General features: G+C 45.0%; 1 protein-coding gene across 1 annotated transcript in view; it reads right to left on the reverse strand.

Annotated features, from left to right (window-relative positions):
* The window catches only part of MINDY2 (MINDY lysine 48 deubiquitinase 2), a 115,564-nt gene that overhangs the window by 46,650 nt on the left and 42,424 nt on the right, over positions 1-26,490 (reverse strand). Inside the window, exons 4-5 of the mRNA XM_065412009.1 lie at positions 12,512-12,670; positions 5,140-5,242 (exon numbers count right to left, since the gene is read on the reverse strand). Of these exons, the coding sequence (XP_065268081.1) occupies positions 5,140-5,242; positions 12,512-12,670 (262 nt within the window). The remainder of the gene's footprint in view (positions 1-5,139; positions 5,243-12,511; positions 12,671-26,490) is intronic.

Below are 26,490 nucleotides of genomic sequence, written 5' to 3' on the forward strand. Positions count from 1 at the left end.
GTGCCCCTCTCACCCTTCAGATCAGATTTAAAAATGTACTTTACATGTACTTAAAGCAATTTTCAAAGGGGGATAGCTCAGTGGTTTGAGTATTGGCCTGCTAAACCCAGGGTTGAGAGTTCAATCCTTGAGGGGGCCATTTAGGGATCTGAGGCAAAAATCTGTCTGGGGATTGGTCCTGCTTTGAGCAGGGGGTTGGACAAGATGACCTCCTGAGGTCCCTTCCAACCCTGATATTCTATGATTCTATGAAATGTGGCCAAGTAAAAATAATTTTTACCAACACTGTCAGAGGCATTTCACTACCTGAGCCAGTTACCCACCTATTTTCAACTTTCTATTTCCAACAGTCTGGGCTATAAAGCTGTTCAATACAGATTGTAAAAAAGGGAGAAGTGATGTGTCCCTTATGAGTATACTGAAAATTCAATCATACTAGAGCCTTCATATAGGATTATTCCATTTAACATTCCTGCACTTACTATAGTTCAGGCTCCTTATAAGCAAACAAATACCTCAGGTTTTCAAAACAGTTAAATGTAACAGTTTTACATCATCGCAGGATTTTCCAAAAAAAAAATTCACCTTTTTGGATGTTTTTCCATACCTGGTCCCTGTCCAAAGATGAACTTTTCTGAAAATGCCAACCAAAATCTTCACTCGTTTTTTGGTTATGTAAGAATGGAAAAAAAAAAAAAAAAAAAGTTCATTTTTCAAACTTCTAGCTCCAAAACAGCTGAGTTTTGAAGACTTGCCAATTTTGTACAGCTGACAATGCCTTTGTTAGATTGACCAGTACATATCAAGACTATATATCAGCACTGTAAATCTTCGTTGTATTCCACTATTACCTTTCTTCTTGTAAATAATTCTGTAAACAATTCTGTAATTCTCTTATCATCATGGTACAGGACTATTATAAAGCTCCACAATCTGTTATTTGCAGGGCCGGCGCTTCCATTTAGGTGACCTAGGCGGTCACCTAGGGCGCCAGGATTTGGGGGGGGGCGGCATTTTGCCGCCCTTGGCGGCAATTTGGCGGCGGGGGGTCCTTCCGCACTCCGGGTCTTCGGCGGCAATTCTGCAGCGGGTCCTTCACTCGCTCCGGGACCCGCCGCGAAGTGCCCTGAAGACCAGGAGCGCGGAAGGACCACCCCCCCCCCCCCCACCGCAGAATTACCGACGACGACGGGGAGCGCGGAAGGACCCCCGCTTAGGGAGCCAAAAACCCTGGCGCCACTCCTGGTTATTTGGCAGCCACTTCTAAATATGCACAAAAATTAGTTTTAAAATTTCATGACTCTGTAGAAAACCTAAAATGGTTGTATTTAATAATATGGAAAATTACCACTTTCCCAACAATATTTCCTATACACTCATAAGCCATGTCATATTTATTCTAAATTTTGAATTTAAGCATTCATGTTGTAGTTCCGGATGGTGTCTGCCTATGCACAGAAGATGGTAACTAGCTGAAAGGATTCCAGGTAGAAGTGGATAGCACAGGGGTATTTCCTCCCACAATGTAATGGGAGCTAAAGGGTAGCCCCTTTATTATATTTAGATAAGAATTTTATACTTGTTAAAACAAACTGGCTTATATAGTCATCAATTTAGAGCAAATGCACATATTAGTTTGCAACTTTAAAGTTTTAAGTGGATCAAGGCCATTATTTGGGCCCTTAATTAGGCATTGCTGAGTGCACTGCCTAAATCACTTTTCAGTATGAAATTTAGGCTCCTAAATCAATTAGGTGTTACAACACTGAGGGCAGCAATGCCTAAATACCTTTAAAAATCTGAAGTTAAGTGTTTACCTAGTTGACCTATAGGATATTTCCCCCCCAAGTACTATTATTTAGGAATAATACCAGGAATAAAACCTAAGTTTGTCACAATAGGGAACTGGAATAGGATTTGAGAGAGTCCCCAGGTGCAACCTGGACTGTGGGACTGCTGAGACCTCCAAACCTACCAGCCTGGGTTGCCTCTCACATTGTGAGGCTGATGTCAAGCTACAAGCCTCTAACACAGAGGTTCTCAAACTGTAGTCCGCGGACCACCACTGGTCCGTGAGCTCCATTCAGGTGGTCCGCAGACAGTTCCCTCAAAAGGTGCACACCTGGGCGGCCGCACATGAGAGAATGAAGGACCACCCACCTAATTAGTGGAGCCACGCAGATGTGGCTCCACTAATTAGGTGCTTGGACCCTGGAGAAGACGCACATTTAAGGTGAGGTGGTGGCCTTGGGGGGAATAAGGGGTAGGTGGGAGGCAGCAGTGGTTTGAGAAGAGGGGGTGGGGGAATTTGGAATGTGCAGGGCTGCGGCAGCCAGACAGAGGCGACTTTCCCCAGCTCCAGGGCTGCAGCTGCTGGGGAGAGACGGTCCTCCTTTCCAGGCTCAGCTCTGTGGCTGCTGTGGTGGGGGAGAGACCCCCCTCCTTCCCAGCCCCAGTTTGGGGGCTGCTGCAGCAGAGGAGAGAGGGAGACCTCCCCCCCCCCCCCCCTTCCCAGCCCCAGCTCAGGGGCTGTCACGGCAGGGGAGAGAGGGCACATCTATCGCATTAGAAAGGTAAGACTACTGATATTAAAATATGAGTTGTGTGCTTTTATTTGTAGAACAAAAAATGTTTATTATTACTTTTTTAATGTAGTGCTTTTATCTAAAGTGCTTTACAATAGTTAGCTAACGGTACAGACAATATTTGGAAAGATTATTAAGTGGTCTGCTGAGACCCTCAGCAATTTTCAAATGGTCCACGGGGGGAAAAAAAGTTTTATAACCACTGCCCTAACAGGTACTGCACTTACACAGGCATCCATAGGCAGGGACACACTCAACTGAGTTACATGAATGATCTCCCAGCCACTCATGAACCATCAATAGAGAGGCTCCAGCCAATTCCCCTCAGCTCCCCAGCCTTATATCCCAGAACTGTACCATCTTGCACTGGTCAGATGCCTGACCAGTGTAAGTTCATATTTAGTTCACCATTTCTTCATAGGAAAGTGGATATGCACCAGCCTCTGTAATCGAAGCTGGGATTTCCTAAGCACTTCCACCAAAACACACTTTTAGTTAAAATTAAAAAAACAGATTTATTAACTACAGAAAGATAGATTAAGTGATTTTAAGCGGAAGGCACAGAGATCAAAGTTGGTTACTTAAGAAATAAAATAGTTAGAATTTAAACTGCATTTCTAACAGACTAAACAAGATTTGAATCAAGCACTGTCTCACCCTAACAGATGATACAAGCAGGTTACAATTCCTCAATGCTCACAGACTGGACTACCTTCCAGCCTGAGAACAAACTTCCCCAGTTCAAAATCTGTGTCTTCCAGGTGTACTTCCAGGTGTTGAGATGGGGGTGGGGGAGAGAGGCCAAGTGATGTCACTGACTCTCTTTTTATACTTTCTTCTAGCTGCTAGAAAGATCCTTGCTGTGACGTGGGGATCAGTCCCCATTGGGCAAGCAATCTCCACTGCTCTAAGGAGCCTCTGGTATAGTGGATTGTTTTCTTGGCCCATTAATGCTGTCTGGGGCCTCCTTTGTTGTAACTGAAAGGCTGGCTGTGGGCATTCCCAACCTCAACATATTTCAGTAACACATATAGCAATACTTAACTTCACAAACAATGATAGTACATACAATCCAACAGGATATTAAATGTTCAACAGATCAAGACTTGTTAAATGATACCTCACAAAGCATACTTTGTACAAAACACATCATAATCATATGATAGTGATGAATATTGGGGGTCCCTGGGTGCTACTTTAAGGTACAGAGTGTCACACCTATCCTCTAACACACTGCCTCAAATAGAAAACCTTATGGAACTGAAGAGGCTAGAGTGTTTGCAAAAGTCACAGCACCTTGTGGAACTAAACACTGGTCAGGCTTGTTCTACAACCCTTCTGATACTGACAAACATTTTCACAATGGCTTCAGTGGCATATTTAGAAATAGTATGGTAAAGACTACTAAATTAAAAATGAGTCTACCCATGAAATTTTGATTGAAGTTTAAATAGAAGTAGATCCAAAGTATTAAAGTAAGGCTATCTGTAGAGGAATAAGAATAAAGTTTGGCACCAGTCCTGAAATTTCAAGAATAATCTTTAGCTCTTCAAACTCCTTATATATACTTGCAGTTGTATAGAAAACTGAGTATGTGGTGATACATACTTATTTTCAGAGCACAATGGATTTAAACCTTGCTGTAACTGAAAAGTTGAATGCAAAATTCTAAGCTCTTGTGTTTTCTGTAGAACTATCACTGATGACGCCCAGTACCGATTAGGCACTCTGCCTCTCACAGTGCAACTAACATAATGAGTCACTAATAAGGCTTCCAAAAATTCATTCCTGCCTGATTCAACTATAGTCTATGGATCAAACTTTAGAACAAAAATGGATTTTAATATATTGTATTTTTTTGTGAAATACATTCTCACTCACACATGTGCCTTTTTACTGGCACTATTTTTCATATCCCTTCACCAGTAAAGGAAAGCTCCTTTATTACGGAGTCCAAATGCACACACCACAGAAAGAGAACAGTTGATACATTGCAAATCTCAACAATAATGTATAATAGCTTTTCTTTATGTTTCCAATCTGAAATCTTGAGACCTACCATGTGTAGAAGTACTATATCTTTTTAATAGTGATTTTCCCCTTTCCAAATGATAAAGTTCCCATGTCTAGACATGATATGTTGAGACATAGCAGATCTGAAATCTGTCACTGACCCATGACTGAATGTTGCCCATGAGATCTCAAGACTAATGAAATTCTATAAGAAGAGAGATTTCTCCAGCTTCTTAAAATTTAAAAATAGCAGAGCTCAGAGGTTTGCAAAGCTTTGTAAACTCCACCCCCAGAGGGCAATCCCAGTGCAGATGGTTTAATGGGCAAAGATGAAGTTGAGGAGATTTAATGTGCATGATTAATGCAGTTTATCACATGGCTGTCACCACCACGTGACAGACTACATATACAGTAGGCCAATATACAAAATGTATAATTAAAAACATTAAATAATTTTTAAAAATTGTATAAACTGATACTGCAATTCATTAGTTCCAGTAATGAAAGAAGAAAAAAAATTACCACGGCAGCATTCACCCACCTTCACTAACCAGCTCACTGTTGTCCGACTGTTTACAACAGATTATCTTCTCCACCAATTGATTGTAACTACAATTACCAACTGCCTTCACAATGTCAGCAATCTGGAAAAACAAATACCGGGTAATTCATTTATCTTTATGAAGAACAGAAAATCCATTGTTTGTTCCTGTGTACCTACTGGAATTGTTCATAAGATAAAATACATCAAAAATAAATTGCCCACAAGAGGTTTTAGTCTTTTAGCTATACCACACTAAGGTCAATACATAGTCCTAGTTCAAGAAGCCTTAACCCAAGGATGTTGCACACATTTTGAGGAGAGTGCAAAATTCCATTTTAATTATGGAGCTAGGGTTTAAGTTTAATACTACACACTGCCCTCAATACACAGCAGAATATTCAATTATATCCGGGGGAGATCTGCATAAAGATCAGGGGTAGAACCAGTCTTTTAAGCAATACCTCAACTTTCAGTTGTTTATTATTTTTTCAGTTATGTGTTATTGGCACATTCAGCTTCACTTAGTGCAGAATATGCTGCTTTTTAAAAAAAACAAAAAAAATATAATTTTTCCCCTCTCTTCCTTCCTTATTTCCTTTTTTCTGTATCATGCCTTCATACTTTCCAGAGCCATTGTTGCAGGCAGCCTGCAGACTCAGGCAGATGACACTGCATTAGTTGTATTTGGTACACATCTGGAAGACGCTCTGCAACTATGAGGGTTACAAACTTTATCTTTTAAATGTGAAGACTTTGATTCTGCAGAATCTGTGTGTCATGTGGGTCACATAAAAATCAATTAATACATGCCTACTTAAGCCACATTTCTTTGCTGCTTTTTAGAATACATTATAATGTGCTGCAAATCACTTAAATGCATGTTCCAGAGGATCCCAAAGAAAAGTTAAAAAAATTAGATGGCTTCATCTAGTATTCTTCCTTTAAAAAAAAAAAAATACTCAAACATTTAGCATACAAAAAATAATGCATTCCTATTTTTAGAAAGGCTATTACAAAGTTTTCACAATTAAAAAAAAAAAACATATGTCTGCCACAGTTGTCTCTGGGCGCTCATATAAATCTTGATCTATACAAAATCAGTTAAGTAACGCCAACTAAACTGAAAATGTAGAAGTTAACTGTTACAAAAATATTTTCCATCCTCATTCCCTTAGAGAAATACCTGAGGGAACAGTTAAGCTTTTTACATTAAAGAAATAATGTAAAAAGCTAAGGAAATTCTGGCTCTGTTAGATCAGCACAGGAAATAATTTCCAGAATTAAGACATCCTCCCCAACAAATCTCAAAATACTCAGCTCTATTAACTATTAGCATTAGCATGTCAGCTGATTTAAACCATATTGGAAGATCACAGAGTCAGATGCCCAAGTAGCTGGGAAAAAACTTGGTAAATACCACTTAAAATTTAAATTCTTCAGACCATGGATCACTTCTTCATGTGTTTCTAAATCAGTGGGGCTTCAGTCATAGCTGGTGCCACAAGGGACTAACCTAATAATAAATATTAATATCAGTATGAAAGGCTTGATTTGCACCTGGAAGCAAATAGGAAACCAGAAAAGTTTTGGAACACCAATATGTGCTTCTCCCTTGGCCAAAACTACAACATTCTACAACAACTATTGTTTCTCCTGTTCTCCAATGCTGTCACCCATAGAGTTCACAAAGGTCTGGACTATAGATGTAGGGTGCACATTAGAGAGAGATGGGTTGCCTTCTATAGTGCTAAAATTAGATGAAAACATTTTCTGGCCATGAAAATTGCCAGGTGAAATTAAAAAAAAAAAAAAAAAAAAACACCTAGAAAAAAGCCTAGATGATTACAAGACAGAGTCACAAATCATTAGGAACACATCAATCATATAGACAGGCTACTCTAGCCATATAACTCCCCAGCCAAACAGTATCACCTTCCTTCCTTAATTGGATGGCGCCTCAGCCAGCCCATCTTAAACAAAATTATATCACTTATTCTTACTTGGTTTTAATGCTCTCAGTTCTTGAAACAGAAGCTGCTAAAAGCAGGTAGGAATTTCAGGAAGGAGGGAAGTCACATCACGTTCACTAACTTCTTAGGCCTGGTCTACACTAGGCGTTTATGTCGAATTTAGCGCCGTTACATCAAATTAACCCTGCACCCGTCCACACCACGAGGCTATTTAGTTCGACATAGAGGTCTCTTAAATTCGACTTCTGTACTCCTCCCCGACGAGGGGAGTAGCGCTAAATTCGACATGGCCATATCGAATTAGGCTTGGTGTGGATGGAAATCGACGCTAATAGCTCCGGGAGCTATCCCACAGTGCACCACTCTGTTGACGCTCTGGACAGCAGTCCAAGCTCGGATGCTCTGACCAGCCACACAGGAAAAGCCCCGGGAAAATTTGAATTCCTTTTCCTGTCTGGGCAGTTTGAATCTCATTTCCTGTTTGGACATCGTGGCGAGCTCAGCAGCACTGGCAACGATGCAGAGCTCTCCAGCAGAGATGGCCGTGCAATCCCAGAATAGAAAGAGGGCCCCAGCATGGACTGATCGGGAAGTCTTGGATCTGATCGCTGTGTGGGGCGATGAGTCCGTGCTTTCCGAGCTGCGCTCCAAAAGACGGAACGCAAAGATCTATGAGAAGATCTCTAAAGCCATGGCAGAGAGAGGATATAGCCGGGATGCAACGCAGTGCCGCGTGAAAATCAAGGAGCTGAGACAAGGCTACCAGAAGACCAAAGAGGCAAACGGACGCTCCGGATCCCAGCCCCACACATCCCGTTTCTACGAGGCACTGCATTCCATCCTTGGTGCGGCCGCCACCACAACACCACCACTGACCGTGGACTCTGAGGATGGGATATTGTCGACGGCCGGTTCCTCGGACATGTTAGCGGACGGGGAAGATGAGGAAGGAGATGAGGAGGACGAGGCAGTCGACAGCGCTTACCAAGCTGATTTCCCCGACAGCCAGGAGCTCTTCATCACCCTTACAGAGATCCCCTACCAACCCTCCCCAGCATGTAACCCGGACACAGATTCAGGGGAAGGATCAAGCGGTAAGTGCTTTAAACATCTAAACATTTATTTTTTACAAAACTGGAATATTAAGAATAAGAACAATGTGTGCTTCATGATTTCTTTACCCTGGGCGCTTAAGTAATCAGTTCCAACTATTTAAAAAAAAATCAAACAGTGTCCGGTTGTGCATGATTCTGCTGCCCAAGCTGCTCCACTCTTTAGTCCCTGCCACTGCAGCTATATGAAAATCCGGTCTATATGTCCGGGGATAGAGCAATAATCCTCCACTGACATCTCAACGAAGCTCTCCTGCAGGTAGTGGGAAAGCCTGTTCATCAGGTTCCTGGGGAGAGCGGCCTTATTGGGTCCTCCGAAGTAGGAGACGTTCCCGCGCCAGGAGATCCTCAAGTACTCCGGGATCATAGCCTTGCACAGCATGGCGGCATACGGCCCTGGTCTTTGCAGGGTTTCCCGAAGCATCCTTTCTTTATCGCTGTCTGAGATCCTCATTATTGTGATGTCGCTCATGATGACCTGCTTTGAATTAGGTAGGGGACTGTTAGTACTGGGACTGCTTGCCCGTTCCTTTACAGAACTGTAACCGCCGGTTTACAGCCACGCGGTGGAGGCGGGAGAGGGGCAGCATACAGGGATCTTTCCCTGGGACAGCCGCGAGGGGGTGGGACAGGGGCAGAGTTCATGCTTGGCCGATTGCTGGCAGCAGAGACTGGCATTGCTTTCAATGTGAAAGGAGGCCAGTGCTACTATTAAAGTTTTAAGCAGCCACAAGTCTACGGCTTACCATGTCTGCCTGCTACAGAAATTCCGGTGTCCTGCCCCGCTTCCCAGATCGGCAGTGCAAGACCCCAGGCACTGAAAGCGAGGTCCGAAAATTCGACCTTGTCCTGAGTGCGCATGTGATAGGTGCAGTGCATGGTCTTGTTCACAGAGAAAGACTATGTTCTTTGTTCACAACTACATTTATGTTTCGGAGGAATTCACTACCTTTTTCTCTTTCCCACAGCCACATCTGCAACTGTCTCCCAACCCAGCCTGGCATCACACTCCCAGAGGCTAGCGCAGATTAGGCGGAGGAAGAAGAAGACGCGAGAGGACATGTTCTCAGAACTAATGGGCTGCTCCCGAGCCCAGGCAGCACAGCAGAACCAGTGGAGGGAGAATTTGTCCCAAATGCACCGAACACACATGGAACGTGAGGAGAGATGGCGGCAGGAAGACCAGCAGGCGACTCAAACGCTGCTTCGACTTCTGAGGGAGCAAACGGACACGCTCCGGCGCCTTGTTGATGTTCTGCAGGAACGGAGGCAGGAGGACAAAGCCCCGCTGCAGTCTATCAGTAACCGCCCTCCCCCGCCACCAAGTCCCATACCCCCCTCGCCCAAAGTCCAAAGCAGGAGGGGCGGCAGAGTCCGTGAAAACTCTCACTCCACCCCTGCAGACTGCTCAAGCACCAGAAGGCTGTCATTCCCCAAAATTTGAAAAGTCCTTTCCTTCCCGCCTCACACAAGCCCCCGTCGAAGTTTCAACCCCCAGTTTCACGTGTGGTTGTTAATAAAAAATACGTTTCTGTTCATTACTGTTTCCATCATGTTCTTTTGGAGGAGAGTCTGTCTGAAGGGGGGGAAGGGGCTTGGTAATTGGACAGGACAGTCACCTTTAGCAGGGTACAGAGGCGGGGGCAGGTCAAGCAGCAGGGCACATACACAGTGCAGTGACTAGTTACCCTGGTCAGTCTGGGAGGTGGTTTTCATGTTCTGGGGGGGGGAAGGGGTTGCTCTGTGACTTTGTGGCGGGGGAGGGCAGTTACAGATCTTATGCAGCGGTCCTTTTCCTGCATCACAGAGCCACGCAGCAGGGGATCTGTAACCCTCCTCCCCCTGCCATACAGTCACATAGCCCCCACATAAACGCAGTCCCGCTCAGGAGGGCTGGCAGGCTCCGTTGAAACAACCAGTCCACCACTGCGAATCCTGTCATTCCTGGAGTTTAGAAGCATCATTTGCATCAGTACACTACACCCGCTCCCCACCACAGTCTGCGTCCCAGGTTTAAAACATTCCCGCGAAAACAGTAATAAAGACAACGGTGTTCATTAACAAAATAAAACTGATTTTATTTTTTTGGAAGGGGGTATGTAGCTGGATAGGATAGACAACATTAACCGGGTAAAGAAACGGGGGCAGGTTCAGCTTCTCTTTAAACAAACTTAAAAGTCACTGGTTACCCTGCTCACTGAGGAACCTAGCTTTCAAAGCCTCCCGGATGCACAGCGCATCCCGCTGGGATCTTCTAATCGCCCGGCTGTCTGGCTGGGCGTAATCAGAAGCCAGGCTATTTGCCTCAACCTCCCACCCCGCCATAAAGGTCTCCCCCTTGCTCTCACAGAGATTGTGGAGCACACAGCAAGCTGCTATAACAATGGGGATATTGGTTTCGCTGAGATCACAGCGAGTCAGTAAGCTTCTCCATCTCCCCTTGAGACGGCCAAAAGCACACTCCACCACCATTCTGCACTTGCTCAGCCGGTAGTTGAAGAGTTCTTTTTCAGTGTCCAGGGCGCCAGTATAGGGCTTCATGAGCCAGGGCATTAGCGGGTAGGCTGGGTCCCCGAGGATCACTGTAGGCATCTCCACATCCCCAAGACTTATTTTGTGGTCCGGGAAGTAAATACCTTCCTGCAGCCGTCTAAACAGACCAGAGTTCCTGAAGACGCGAGCGTCATGAACCTTGCCCGGCCATCCGACGTTGATGTTGGTAAAACGTCCCCTGTGGTCCACCAGTGCTTGCAGCACCATTGAAAAGTAGCCCTTTCGGTTGATGTACTGGCTGGCCTGGTGCTCCGGTCCCAGGATAGGGATGTGAGTTCCATCTATAGCCCCACCGCAGTTTGGGAATCCCATCGCGGCGAAGCCATCTATGATGACCTCCACGTTTCCCAGGGTCACTACCTTTGAGAGCAGTACCTTAACGATTGCGTTGGCTACTTGCATCACAACAACCCCCACGGTAGATTTGCCCACGCCAAAGTGGTTCGCGACTGACCGGTAGCTGTCTGGCGTTGCAAGCTTCCAGAGGGCTATGGCCACTCGCTTCTGGACAGTCAGGGCTGCTCGCATCCGGGTGTCATTGCGCTTCAGGGCAGGGGACAGCAACTCACAAAGTTCAAGGAAAGTCCCCTTCCGCATGCGAAAGTTTCGCGGCCACTGGGATTCATCCCAGACCTGCAGCACTATGCGGTCCCACCAGTCCGTGCTTGTTTCCCGTGCCCAGAATCGCCGTTCCACAACATCCACATGACCCATTGTCACCATGATGTCCTCGGCACTGGGTCCCGTGCTTTCTGACAGGCCTGTGCTACTCTCAGACTTCAGGCCCTCACCGCGGTGCCGTAGCCTCCTCGCCTGGTTTATCTGCATCTGCCTCTGGGAAAGGTGGATGATAAGCTGCGAGGCGTTGACAACGGCCACAACTGCAGCGATGGTCACAGCAGGATCCATGCTCGCAGTGCTGTGGCGTCCGCGCTGTCACTGACCAGAAAAGTGCGCGAACTGATTTCCCGCTGGCGCTTTCAGGGAGGGAGGGAGGGCGGTAGTGACGGACGGATGACGACCATTACCCAAAAGCACCCTAGACACATTTTTTTTACCCAGAAGGCATTGGCGGCTCGACCCAGAATTCCAATGGGCAGCGGGGACTGCGGGAACTGTGGGATAGCTGCCCACAGTGCACCGCTTCCAATGTCGACGCTTTCCCCGTTAGTGTGGACTCACAAAGTCGAATTACTGTCCTTAGTGTGGACACACACGTTCGACTTTGCAATATCGATTCCACATATTCGATTTAAGTGAAATCGAACTACCCTCGTAGTGTAGACATACCCTTTGTGTCCAAATTCTTATATGAGCAATCAAGGTAAGAAATGAATACCACCCCTGGAAAGGGCAAAATAAAACACAATACCCTAGACCAGCAGTGCTATTTTGCACTATTTTGGACTTAAAATAGACTTGTCTAAAATCTGGAACTTTCTAACATTCAATCATTGCAAAGTTATAGTGCCTTAAAATGACCAGTATGATTCACACCACTCTTCAAGGTGAAATTTTAATCTTTCTGGGTGCAGACTCAAAAGAAAACATCAGCTCACTGTGACTCCTGTCTACACAATAAAAGACTATAAACCTTAGGTTAAAATTAAACAAGAATCTGAAAATTCTGATGTGCTATACACATCTTTGATGCTCTTCAAACATTCCCCCAGTAAAATGTAAAATAGTTCAGACAGGAAATAGATAACTCATCATCTAAGCTATTTTGCTTACCTGAGGATCCACTAACCATCCATGGTACAAAGGGATATCAAGAAGGTCAAACACTATGCATTCAGGTGTGTATTCAAAAACTCGTACACCAGTGAACTTCACGTTCACATCCAGACCTGTCTGTAGCTTATGTAGGATAGCCATTGCATCACTCATATTCTGACAACAGAAAGAAAAATACAGATTAACCAAATGGACGGCACTACAGAATTTTCTACACTTGGTAGCTACTCTTGTAAGATAATCATTTCATCCAATTCAGTGTTTTATATAAAACTTGCAAAAAGGCACATTAGGTAAACAATGGATTCAACACATTTTCTCATTAGTTACACAAGTATCACAACTTAAGATGCATCTTCAAATAAAAGAAAATATAAATTCACTTACAATTTTGTGTAACAAATAATCTACATGTACTAAACAGCACAATTTAAGTTCATTAAACCTATTTATATATATTGAGGTAGTACGTCAGAGGTCCCAGTCCCATATGAAAGGCACTGTACAAGCAATATAACAAAGACAGCTCCTGGCCTGAAGACTTAAAGTAAACTAGGTAACCCATTTATATATTTTTAAATAAGATCAGTTTTCCTACTTTCCATCCCTGACTTCAATTTATTGATTTGAAGGAAGGGAAAGTAGCAATGCACAGAAGAGTCTGGAATAGCATTTGAGGCATAAGTTTGTTATAATGCCCACATCAGCAATTGCTGAAGACTCTGGTTCCATGTTACAAACAAAGGAGCTGTATTATGGAACTCGAATGGATGAGTGGGACATGCAGAGAGATGCTGCTGATGGTGATAAAAGTTATTAAACAGTGTTAGTAGCCGCAATATGACAGCAACTTTCCCCAATCTTCCAGAGCAGCTCTGCAGACTGCCATTTGCAGTTCCCTCACTCAGTTCTGTCTGACTTCATGCTGCATGTCACTCCTGCCTCCAAAGTTCAAAAAAAAAAAAGGGTGCTTTGAGTAATTTCTCTTTTCTCTCTCCACACCCAACAGCCCCAAGCCAGACACTTGGGAAAAAGGTGGTTACAAGAATATCATCTTTTTCCATGGACAAAGTCCCATACTTCTGGGGATGTTCTTCTGAGCCCTAACCCAGATGTGAGGGCAACACCACTGCTTTCAAACAATGAATGGAGACAAGGGCCAGAAAGATAAAATGAACCAGAACTATAAAGAATGACTTGGAATCATAGAATCATAGAATATCAGGGTTGGAAGGGACCTCAGGAGGTCATCTAGTCCCACCCCCTGCTCAAAGCAGGACCAATCCCCAACTAAATCATTCCAGCCAGGGCTTCATCAAGCCTGACCTTAAAAACCTTTAAGAAAGGAGATTCCACCACCTCCCTAGGTAACCCATTCCAGTGCTTCACCACCCTCCTAGTGAAAAAAAGTTTTTCCTAATATCCAACCTAAACCTCCCCCACTGCAACTTGAGACCATTACTCCTTGTTCTGTCATTGCTACCACTGAGAACAGTCTAGATCCATCCACTTTGGAACCCCCTTTCAGGTAGTTGAAAGCAGCTATCAAATCCCTCCTCATTCTTCTCTTCTGCAGACTAAACAACCCCAGTTCCCTCAGCCTCTCCTCATAAGTCAGGTGGCTCCAGCCCCCTAATCATTTTTGTTGCCCTCCATTGGGCTCGTTCCAATTTTTCCACATCCTTCTTGTAGTGTGGGGCCCAAAACTGGACACAGTACTCCAGATGAGGCCTCACCAATGCCGAATAGAGGGGAAAGATCACGTCCCTTGATCTGCTGGCAATGCCCCTACTTATACAGCCCAAAATGCCGTTAGCCTTCTTGGCAACAAGAGCACACTGTCGACTCATATCCAGCTTCTCGTCCACTGTAACCCCTAGGTCCTTTTCTGCAGAACTGCTGCCTAGCCACTCGGTCCCTAGCCTGTAGCAGTGCATGGGATTCTTCCGTCCTAAGTGCAGGACTCTGCACTTGTCCTTGTTGAACCTCATCAGATTTCTTTTGGCCCAATCCTCTAATTTTTGTCTACGTCCCTCTGTATCCTACCTCTACCCTCCAGCGTATCTACGACTCCTCCCAGTTTAGTGTCATCTGCAAACTTGCTGAGGGTGCAGTCCACGCCATCCTCCAGATCATTAATGAAGGTATTGAACCAAACCAGCCCCAGGACCGACCCTTGGGGCACTCCGCTTGATACCAGCTGCCAACTAGACATGGAGCCATTGATCACTACCCGTTGATCCCGACGATCTAGCCAGCTTTTTATCCACCTTATAGTCCATTCATCCAGCCCATACTTCTTTAACTTGCCGGCAAGAATACTGTGGGAGACCATATCAAAAGCTTTGCTTTGCTAAAGTCAAGGAATAACACGTCCACTGCTTTCCCCTCATCCACAGAGCCAGTTATCTCATCATAGAAGGCAATTAGGTTAGTCAGGCATAACTTGCCCTTGGTGAATCTATGCTGACTGTTCCTGATCACTTTCCTCTCCTCTAAGTGCAGGGCTGGCTCTGGCTTTTTTGCCGCCCCAAGCAAAAAACGCCCGGCTGGCCGGAGCAGCGGGGGGGAGGGGAGGAGGAAAACAAACCTGCCCCCAGCCGGAGCGGCGAGGGGGGGGGAGAGAAGAGAACAAACCGGCTGGCCGGAGCAGCAAAGGGGGCGGGAAACAAACCTGCCCCCGGCCGGAGGGGGGGGAGGAGAAGACAACAAACCGGCCGGCCGGAGCAGCAAAGGCGGTGTGGGGGGGGCCGGGAAACAAACCTGCCCCCGGCCAGAGCGGCGAAGGGGGGTGGGATGACAAACCAGCCGGCCGGAGCAGCAAAGGGGGCGGGGGGGGAAACAAACCTGCCCCCGGCCGGAGCAGCAGGGGGGAGAGAACAAACCGGCCGGCCGCAGCGGCAAAAGGGGGGGGGGAGGGAGGAGAACAAACCGGCCGGCCGGAGCAGCAAAGGGAGGGGGCAGGAAACAAACCTGCCCCCGGCCGGGGGTGTGTGTGTGTGTAGAGAACAAAGGGGGGTGGGGGGGGCGGGAAACAAACCTGCCCCCAGCCGGAGCGGCGAAGGGGGGGGGGAAAACAAACTGGCCGGCCGGCCACAGCGGCAAAAGGGGGGGGGGGGAGAGAACAAACCGGCCGGCCGGAGCAGCAAAGGGAGGGGGCGGGAAACAAACCTGCCCCCGGCCGGAGCGGCGAAGGGGGGGAGGGGAACAAACTGGACGGCCTGCCGGAGCAGCGAAGGAAAGAAAAAACAAACAAAAAAACCAAAAAAAATACCTGCGGGGCGGCGGGAGCGTGGGTGCAGGGGGACTCCCGGCCCTGCAGACCCCGGGCAGCGGAGTGCGCACCCCGACTGGGGGGAGAGGGGGAAAGACAGAAGGGGGGCGGCCAGGGCTTCCTTATGCGGGGCGCTTGCCACGCGGCCCCTCCCGCTGCACCGCCTGCCGGGAGGGGTCGGCGCCACTCCGGTCGGCAGGCAGGGAAGGACGCGGGCTGCCCTGCCGGGCTTGCTACAGGGCGCTCCCCTCCTCCGCCCCCTACAGGGCGGCGGGAGCAGCAAACCAAAAAGAAAAAACCTGCAGGGGCGGCCAAAGCGGTGAAGCACAAAAAAAAAAAAAAAAAAAAGATTAGATGGAATGCTGCCCTTTGGAATCTGCCGCCCCAAGCACGAGCTTGCTCGGCTGGTGCCTGGAGCCGGCCCTGTCTAAGTGCATCAGAATTGATTCCTTGAGGACCTGCTCCATGATTTTTCCAGGGACTGAGGTCTTTTAAAATCTCAAATAGTTTTGATAAACTGTAATTATTAAAGTAATGTTGGGAAGTGAAAATTGACCACTAATCTAAATGGCAAAAGCAGCAGTTGAAAGTGCTTGATATCAACAAGAGACAAGATTAGAGAATTAAACAATAAGTCAGCCTTACAGAATTCTATTTGTTCACTAACTCGGAATGAGGTTTTAGTTTGTTGTCCCCCAAATTTAGTTGAATAAAAAAAAACTTGGAATGAGGCTTTAGTTGTTAAAATAGATGAATAATATATTAAGATAACCACCACCTCTGTAGAAGGTTCACCCTAGGCACTAAACAAATGAAAAAAAGCACTTCATATTAACTTAGTAAATTCCTGCAACATTCCAAACATACCTTTCAAATGCTAGTTGTTTCAGCTGTAGGAAACATGGCATGGAAGTAACTCTTATTAAGGTGACATGTCCTACCTAGTTCTAGAGGAATCTGGCTTTGAACTGAGCTGTGAGCCTTTCACCATGGGAAAAAACAAACAAACAAAAAAACCCACATACAAAGCATACATAGAGATTTTTCACTAAGCTTTAATGAGTGCTCATAAGGCTGTCAAGCGATTAAAAAAATTACTCGCAATTAATCGTGCGATTAAAAAAATTAATCATGATTAATCACGCTGTTAAACAATAGAATACCATTTATTTTAAATATTTTGGATGTTTACTACATCTTCAAATATATTAATTTCAATTACAACACAACACAAAGTGTACAGTGCTCACTTCATTTTTTTATTAAATATTTGCACTGTAAAAAAACTAAAAAATTGTATTTTTCAATTCACCTTATACAAGTACTGTAGTGCAATTTCTATCATGAAAGTTGAACTTACAAATGTAGAATTATGTACAAAAAACTGTATTCAAAAATAAAACAATGTAAAACTTTAGAGGCTACAAGTCCACTCAATCCTACTTCTTGGTCAGCCAATCACTCAGACAAACAAGGTTGATTACAATTTGCAGGAGATAATATGCCTGCTTCTTGTTTACAATGTCACCTGAAAGGGAGAACAGGCATTCACATGGCACTGTTGTAGCTGGTGTTGCAAGATATTTATGTCCCTTCATGCTTCAACCACCATTCCAGAGGATATACTTCCATGCTGATGATGGGTTCTGCTGAATAACGATCCACAGCAGTGAGGACTGACGCATGTTCATTTTCATCAGCTGAGTCAGATGCCACTAGCAGAAGGTTGATTTTTTCCCCCCCTCCTCCTCTGGTTTGGGTTCTGCAGTTTCCACTTCAGAGTGTTGCTCTTAAGACTTCTGAAAGCATGCTCCATACCTCGTCCCTCTCAGATTTTGGACGGCACTTCAGAATCTTAAATCTTGGGTCAAGTGCTGTAGCTGTTTTTAGAAATCTCACATCCGTACCTTCTTTGCATTTTGTCAAATCTGCTGTGAAAGTGTTCGTAAAACGAGCATGTGCTGGGTCATCATCCGAGACGGCTAGAACATGAAATATATATAGAATGCAGGTAAAACAGCAGGAGACATACAATTCTCCCCCCAAGTAGTACAGTCACAAATTTAACGCATTTTTTTTTTTTAACAAGCATCAGCACTGTTTTTAGAGTGCAGTTATGCAACCAAAAAAAAAAATCCGTCTTTGTAAGTTACACTTTCACGATAAAGAGATTGCACTTCAGTACTTGTATGAAGTGAATTGAAAAATATTATTTCTTTTATCATTTTTACAGTGCATATATTTATCAAAAATAATAATATAAAGTGAGCACTGTGCACTTTGTATTTTGTGTTGTAATTGAAATAACCATTGAAAAGGTAGAAAAACATCCAAAAATATGTAATAAATTTAAATTGGTATTCTATTGTTATAAGTGAGATTAATTTTTTAATCGCGATTAATTTTTTTGAGTTAATCGCGTGAGTTAACTGCGATTAATTGACAGCCCTAATATAAAGTAATAAGAGGAGGCACCCAAGATCAATGCCTTGTGAGACCTCCACACAGTTTTGCAGGATCATTCACCAAAACAGATGAAGGTATGACCTGAGAAGCAAGAGGAGAAAAAGGAGAGGGCAGTATCATCCATCAAGTGAGACCAGGATTTTGAGGAGAGTATTATTGCAGTGTCAATAGTTGCAAAGGGCTCAAGGAGGCCATGAGACATGGCTATCAAGACATCACTAAAAATTTTAAGAGCGATTTCAGAGGACTGGAATGGGTGGAAAACTGATTAAAATGGGGATTCAGGATGGAGATGGTGGAGAGAAGGAATCAGAAGACCAGTCCCACTTCTGTTAAGGTGGCTGGAGGTAGAAAAGATGGGAATGGAGAAAAAGAAGGGTTAGATACACTGGAGGTTAGGGAGAGTAAGCAGAAGAGGAAATGGAGTCAAGGGTAAGAGAACATGGAGTTAATGAAAGCAGTTGGAGAGGAATGAAGGGAAAGGAAGATAGTGAGAAGAGGAAAGAATGGAGAAAATGATGAATGGGCTATGTGGTGAGCATCACGGAGAAATAAGTGGCAGACAATGATTAGTGAGCCAATAATAAAACAGTGAAATGGGTACGCCATGAAATGACCTGAACAAATTAAAAGCAATCTACTAAATGGCAGTGAATTCCCAGACAACTGGAACGATTAAACAAGAGAGTAACCAATAGATTTCTAAGGTTAGTAGTTAATTTTTAAGCAAGTTAATTAATCAATAAAAAGATAAGACAGGGCTTGAGTCTGTGTGTTAAGATATAGTAAAAAAGGAATTAAAAATATCAGTGTACATGCACACAGTCTAACTTCTCTCCTCGTAACTTAGTCAATTCAAAATGTATTTTCATTGAACTGCCTAACGATATATTTGTGCCAATTTTTGAGTTTCTACCCCCAACCTCTAAGATACTAGGGAACTATCATTCAAAAAGGCTTTATTTATTTATTTTATTTATTTATTTTTGGCAAGAGTGTCATTTCCTCCCTACCCACCACACAGTATCTCTTCCTACTTAAAATCAACTGAACTATTTTTACTCAGACCTCTAGAGGAGACCAAACCTGGAAAGTTTCATCCCAAAATGTAAAAGTTTGCAAAGTTATAACAGTTGAAAAGGGCTTTTTAAAATGGCAATGCTCACTTTAACCATAGGCATATGCTCCACTTGTATCATAATTGTTTCTACAACCTATGATGTAATATCTAGTAGCACTATCTGCATGATGAGTCCATAAAATATTTTTTATGAAACCATAATTACAAAATGTAAATTACAGATTAAAACATGCACTGAAGTAATGCAAGTTTGCTAGCATATATAGGCCAGAAAAGTTTGCCACAAAGTTAGCTTCATCATTAAATCCTTTATCACTGAATTGAATTTAAGCATGGCTGTGTTGCTGGTCGAAAAGAAAAGGTTATTAGAACACACATCAGCATGATTTTATACAAAAATTCTGACTCAAGTATATGGAATCATTATGGATAACAAAATTAGTTTATGTGTAAAAGAAAATTGTACTAGTTGATATGCGTGGGTAAGATTGTACAAAGTGCTGTAAAGTATTCTATCATATTTAAGAAACAATACGGTAATACATACACACAAGAAAACAAAGTTTCATCTCAATCTTTAACTCTGGCATTTAGTGACTTGAGAGTTTAAGCAACTAATGGCCCATTACATTTTTCCATATAATTATTACTGCTTTGAGGGTAGAAAAGTATTTTATACCTAAACTGATGAATTTCAATGCCAATTTTGAGAATCTGATTTAAGTATAATAATGATATCATGAATTTTTCATTTCTGCTAATTTCTGTTAAACTGGATACCCTCTGTTAAAACAACAACATCCTGTAAAATGTACTACAGTATTTGAAACCAAATTATTTCTTCATTATCTAAATGGATTAAGTTTTCACTTATATAAATTTAAACTAACTGTGTCTAATTTATTTCAAAAAGCACATTAAAAACTCTACTCATGTAGAACTCTTTGCTTTGGAATCTGGCATCAGTGGAGACTGACCCACCATTCATGACTTAAGTTGTATGAAAAGTAACTTCATGAAGCTAGGAACTGAGCCTAAGGCTCCATATCGCTTTTACTGATGTTCAAGCCAGGGCCTTATGCAGGCTATCAATTAAATATATTACTCCTGGGGGAATTCTGCACCAAAAAATTAAACGTTCTGCAAAATTCTGCATATTTTGTCAAAACAACAATATCATCACACCAGTTTCAAATTATTTTGGTAATTTATTTTAAAATACCTGTCAACAAGTATGTTTGTAACAATACAGATAACAAATGAGATTCAGGAAATGTTTTTTGAGAAATAGATTCCTTACTAGGCATATTAATACATAACTTGAGTAATAATTCATTTAAAACTACAATACAGAAATGTATTTCCCACACCCCTCAGAAGCAGTGCAAAGGCTTGAGGGAGTCGGGGTAATGGAGGAGCTGAGGGAGAGGAAAGTAATTGCTGGGACGGAGCCTGGGAGTGAAACTGGATGGTTGCTGGGTGTAGTTGGGAGAGGAATGGAACAGGGGTTTTGGTGGGCAGGGGGAGAAATTATTAGGGCAAATTGTCTGGTAGGGTTTTTTGCCTTTCTTGCAGTATCCTGAAAGTCCAGTTTTATGTTAATAAGGAGAAAGGACAGGAATTAAAAAGTTTTAACGTTATAAGTGGAGTAATTTCATCACAAGCTGTGTTCAGTATTGGCATGAAGTTCAAACTGGCCAGCTCCCAGAGGTAAACATGAGTAAAATCCATCCCTGTGTCTGTTTCTTTCTCTTGCATGCGCACACTGTAGTAGAATCAAGGTAGTACCCAAATTAAGGTTGTCTATATCTTCTAACTTTAAAGTGCTTGATTCTACAACCTTAAACAAAATGTTTCCATCAACATATGATTTCTCTCACACACAATTTCCATTTATTTTTTAAAAGCAAGACCAAGTTCTGCTGTGGACAACTGTAGTTGTGAAGTGTTAGGCAACCTTAATATTGGGATGTTACCTCTATAATGTGGTCCACTACAAAAAAGTTTGAGAACTCCTGGTTTAAGTTTATAACAGATAGAGGAGAGCCCAAATTTTGGGTCCCCAGCTTGTGAGGGATCCTGCCTGAAAGATGCTGTCAAGCAGTTGGGGAAAGACTTATTGGGAGGAGTTGATAGGTTGCTGTAGGAAGACAACAGGCAGGTGTAAAATATCGTAATGGGTTTCCCCTCATCCACTGGCTGCACTGCAAGTAGGTGTGATTTTGAGAGAGACTATTGAGAAACAGAAATTTAAACAATATTTCTTTTTTGGGTGGGGGGGGGAGCACTGTCTGCTCCCAGCTGTAGAAGAGGTAGGAACAGTTGTGGAAGGGCTTTGGCTGTATTAAAAGTTTGTTGGATTTGGGGAGGGGGGGGCATAGCCTCATCTCATTCCTTCAGCTACCTGTGATGTTACAATATTTCGTACTTACTGAAGTCTAAGGGAGTTGCAGTTCCTCAGGAATTCTCAGAATTAGGCCTTCAGATTTTTCTAATGCAATAAACCAAGCCATAAAATGATGTTACTGTGACAAATAAAATGATAATGTTCTTTACAGCTTTTGTCTTCAATGCTATCAATGACACAGACTGAAAGTTAATTTAAAGAATAACTAACTACCATTGCGATTAACTCTATGCTAATTATGGATATGTTCTGTAGGTTCATTACAATATAGAATATGCACTGGAAACTCAGTCCAGATTTGAATATGGGTAAACAAAATAGAAAAAATAATATTTCAGCAACGTGTCTGAACAGTGAAGTTTTCTATTATTGTTAAAAGTGAGTATTAAAAGTGGGATAGAAACTCTTGTTCACAAGTTATGTAAGACACTTACAATGCCAATGCCAAATACTTCCAAACAAAATAAGCAACCCTAGTAGTAGGTTCAGTTACATCAATTTCACTTAAATCTTCCTTTGCATTCAATATTTATGCTTTGTTCAAGAGGATACTACTTATTACTCCTCAACTTTTAGATTGCTTTGCTGAGCAAAATGGGACCACTTCTCTTTTAAAGCCTTCACTGTTACTATCAGGCTACTATAGTTGATTGACATCAGAGCACTTTTGTCACTGGGAACTCAATACACTTAAACACTAAATAATTATTTTTAGTATTGGGTAGAGACCAGGGGTAGGCAACCTGCGGCACGTGTGCCGAAGGCGGCACGCGAGCGGATTTTCAGTGGCACTCACACTGCCCGGGTCCTGGCCACCGGTCCGGGGAGCTCTGCATTTTAATTTAATTTTAAATGAAGCTTTTTAAACATTTTAAAAACCTTATTTACTTTACATACAACAATAGTTATATATTACAGACTTATAGAAAGAGACCTTCTAAAAACGTTAAAATGTATTACTGGCACGCGAAACCTTAAATTAGAGTGAATAAATGAAGACTCGGCACACCACTTCTAAAAGGTTGCCGACCCCTGGACTATAACAAAACCAAGCCATCTCACTTGAGAATTGGATTTCTTTAGCTGGGAGTGGACAAAAGTACACAGGACTAGGAATCAGATGTTTTTAAATGGAGGGGTGGCCAAACTGTGGCTCACCGCATGTGTCTCTTTCACAGTTAAAGTGCAGCTCCTGGAGCTCCCTCCCCCCCCATTCTCCCACCTACCAGTCTGGGGCTTCTGCTCTGTGACGGGGTGGTGGTCTAGGGGCTTCTGCCCAGTGGGAGGGGTGGGGGTGTCTTGGGGCTTCTGCCTCACGGGAGGTGCTTGCCAGGACTTGGGGAACAAGGCTGAAGCCCCATGCCCTGGCTGGCATGCCCCGGCTCTCGAACTTCTGAAGACTGTCGTATGCGGCTCGGAGGGTCTGTAAGTTTGGCCATCCCTGTTTTAAAGAAACAATCTTACACTTCCCATTCCTTTAACAGGTGGGGAGGAACTAGTCACTCCACACACTTCAGATCATATACCAAAGGAAAGAGTTCCTTGATGCACAGGAAAGAGAAAACCTACTTTGTAAATAGAACTGGAATAAGACAAGTCATCAAGAAAAAGAACAGTTACTTACCTTACATTAACTGTTGTTCGAGATGTAGTCAGTGTGAATCTCACTATAGGTGTGCATGCAACTCATGCACGTGAGATCGGAATCTTTGGAATACCTATGTCCACTGGAGCTGCATGTGCTCTTATACAAGAGCACACAGGGTGGAGGAGCTGCAAATCTCCCTCAATTCAAAGCCCATTTCATCTGCAGACTCTAAAAAGCAGGAATGGAGGGCAGGCTGTGGGATCCGCACTGACCACATCATATTGAAGAACCACAGTTATTGTTGGGTAAGTAAAAGACAGACAGTTACCTTTTCCGTAACTGGTGTTCTTCGAGATGTGTTGCTCATGTCCATGCCACAATAGGTGTCGTACTCACCACGTGCACCGGTGCCAGAAGTTTTTCCCCTAGCAGTACCCGTAGGGGAGCGCCCCTAGCGACCCCTGGAGTGGCGCCTCTATGGCGCGGTATAAGGGGTGCGGCGTGCGCTCCCCCCACCCTCAGTTCCTTCTTGCCAGACAACTCTGACAGAGGGGAAGGAGGGCAGGATGCGGAATGGACATAAGCAACACATCTCAAAGAACACCAGTTACGGAAAAGGTAACTGTCCTTTCTTCTTCAAGTGATTGCTCATGTGCATTCCACAATAGGTGATTCCAAGCTATATCTGTTGGAGGTGGGTAGGAGTTCACAAATTCTCGGGATGGAGCACAGCCATGCCGAACCCAGAGTCCTCCGTGGTTTGGGAGACGATCGCATAATGTGAGGTGAACGTGTGAACTGAAGACCATGTGGCAGCCCTACAAATGTCCTGAATGGGGACATGAGCTAAAAAGGCAGCCGACGAGTCTTGTGCCCTAGTCAAGTGAGCCCTCACAAATCGGTGGTGGGGGGACTCCTGCCATGTCATAACAGGTACAAATACACGAGGTGATCCAGTTGGAGAGCCGCTGAGTGGAGATCAGCCAACCTCTCCTGTGTTCGGCCGATGCGATGAACAGCTGCAAGGACTTCCTGAACGGCTTCGTACGTTCCAGGTAAAAGGCCAGAGCCCATCTCACATCCAGCATGTGGAGGCGGCGCTCCTCGTTGGATGCATGGGGTTTGGGACAGAGCACCGGCAGGAAGATGTCCTGACCCATGTGGAAAGTAGAGACCACCTTGGGGAGGAACGAAGGACATGTTCAGAGCTGGACCTTATCCTTATGGAACACCGTGTACGGAGGTTCGGAGGTCAGGGCCCTGAGCTCCGAGACCCGTCTAGCTGACGTGATTGCCACCAGGAAGGCTACCTTCCACGAGAGGTGCGACCAGAAGCATGTAGCTAGTGGCTCAAACAGGGGAACCGTCAACCGGGCCAACACCAAGTTCAGGTCCCTCTGGGGACTGGGGGCTGAACATACGGGAAAAGACAATCCAATCCCTTAAGGAATCTGCCAGACATAGCATGGAAGAATACCGTGTGGCCCTGCACCGGTGGGTGGAAGGCTGATATGGCCGCCAAGTGCACCTTGACGGATGAGGGCCCTAAGCCCTGGGCTCTAAGGTGAAGGAGGTAGTCTAAAATGAGCTGGATCGGAGCAGCCCCGGGTGAAACACCCCGATCAGCTGCCCACCGGGAAAACCGAGACCACTTTGCCAGGTAGGCCCAACGTATGGAGGGCCATCTGCTTTCCAGAAGGACACGCTGAACCCCTTCCAAGCACGTCCTTTCCTCCTGGCCTAACCATTGAACAGCTATGCTGTGAGGTGGCGTGCCGCTAGGCTGGGGTGGAGGTGGAGGCCCTGGTCCTGGGAGAGCAGGTCCGGGCGGGATGGCAATGGCCACGGCGGGGTGACTGCCAGGCTCGTGAGAGTCCCATACTAATGTTGCCTGGGCCATGCTGGGGCAATCAGGAGGACCCGGGCCCTGTCAGTTTTTATCTTCTCCAAGACCTTGCCGATCAGCGGGATCAAGGGGAAGGCATAGAGAAGCTGGCCCAACCAGGATAGGAGGAAGGCATTGGAGATGGCGCCCGCGCCCACCCCCTCCCGGAGCAGAAGTGGGGACACCGGCTGTTCTGCCGTGTCGCGAACAGGTCCACCTGGGGAGTGCCCCACTTTTGGAAAATCCTCTGCACCACCTCTGGGTGTAGTGACCACTTGTGCTGAGAGGAGAAGTCTCGGCTCAGGCGATCCGCCTGCGAGTTCCGGGCGCCGGGTAAGTGGTGGACTTGTAGGCAAATATCGTGGGCTATACAGAAGTCCCACAGCCTGAGGGCTTCCTGGCAGAGGGCAGAGGAGAGGGCCCTGCCTTGCCTGTTGATGTAGAACGTAGAGGCCGTGTTGTCCGTGAGAACCCTGACCACTCTGCCCTCCAGGTGCGAGCGGAAGACCACGCATGCCAGACGGACTGCCCTGAGCTCCTTGACGTTTATATGCAGGGCAATGCCCTGCAGGGACCACAGACCTTGGGTCTGAACGTTCCCCACATGGGCTCCCCACCCCAGGTCCAACGTGTTGGACACCAGCTCCACTGATGGGGGCCTGCCCCTGAATGGGACCCCATGGAGCATATTCCCCGGGGAGGAGCAACATTGAAGGGAGGCGATCACCGGTTCAGGCACAGTGAAGACTTTGTCCATGCTGGGAGAACACTGAGGCCAACCAGAGCTGGAGGGGACACATCGTGAGTCTGGCGTGGTGAACCACATACATGTGTACGCCGACATGTGACCCAGGAGCTGGAGGCATGCTCTGGCTGTGGTCATGGGAAACCTAGTGACTGTGCTGATGAGTTCCCTTAGGGTCTCGAACCTGTCCGGTGGGAGGGAGGCCCTGGCCAATGTCACGTCCAGGACTGCCCCAATAAACTCTATGTGCTGCACCGGGACGAACGTGGACTTGGTGTCGTTTACCAACAGGCCCAGAGTGCTGCATGTGGACAGGAGGAATGATACGTGAACCCGCACCTGCGATCTGGAGCTACCCTTGACCAGCCAGTCATCAAAATGGGGAAGATCTGAACCCCACAAAGTCTGAGGTAGGCTGCTATCACAGACATGCACTTTATGAATACCCTGGGAGCAGTGGACACGCCAAACGGGAGGACCATAAATTGGTAGTGTTCCTGTGAAACGGAGGACACATCTGTGCCCCTCGA

The sequence above is a fragment of the Emys orbicularis genome, chromosome 10 (assembly GCF_028017835.1).
Source record: "Emys orbicularis isolate rEmyOrb1 chromosome 10, rEmyOrb1.hap1, whole genome shotgun sequence".
Classification (NCBI taxonomy): Eukaryota; Metazoa; Chordata; order Testudines; family Emydidae; genus Emys; species Emys orbicularis.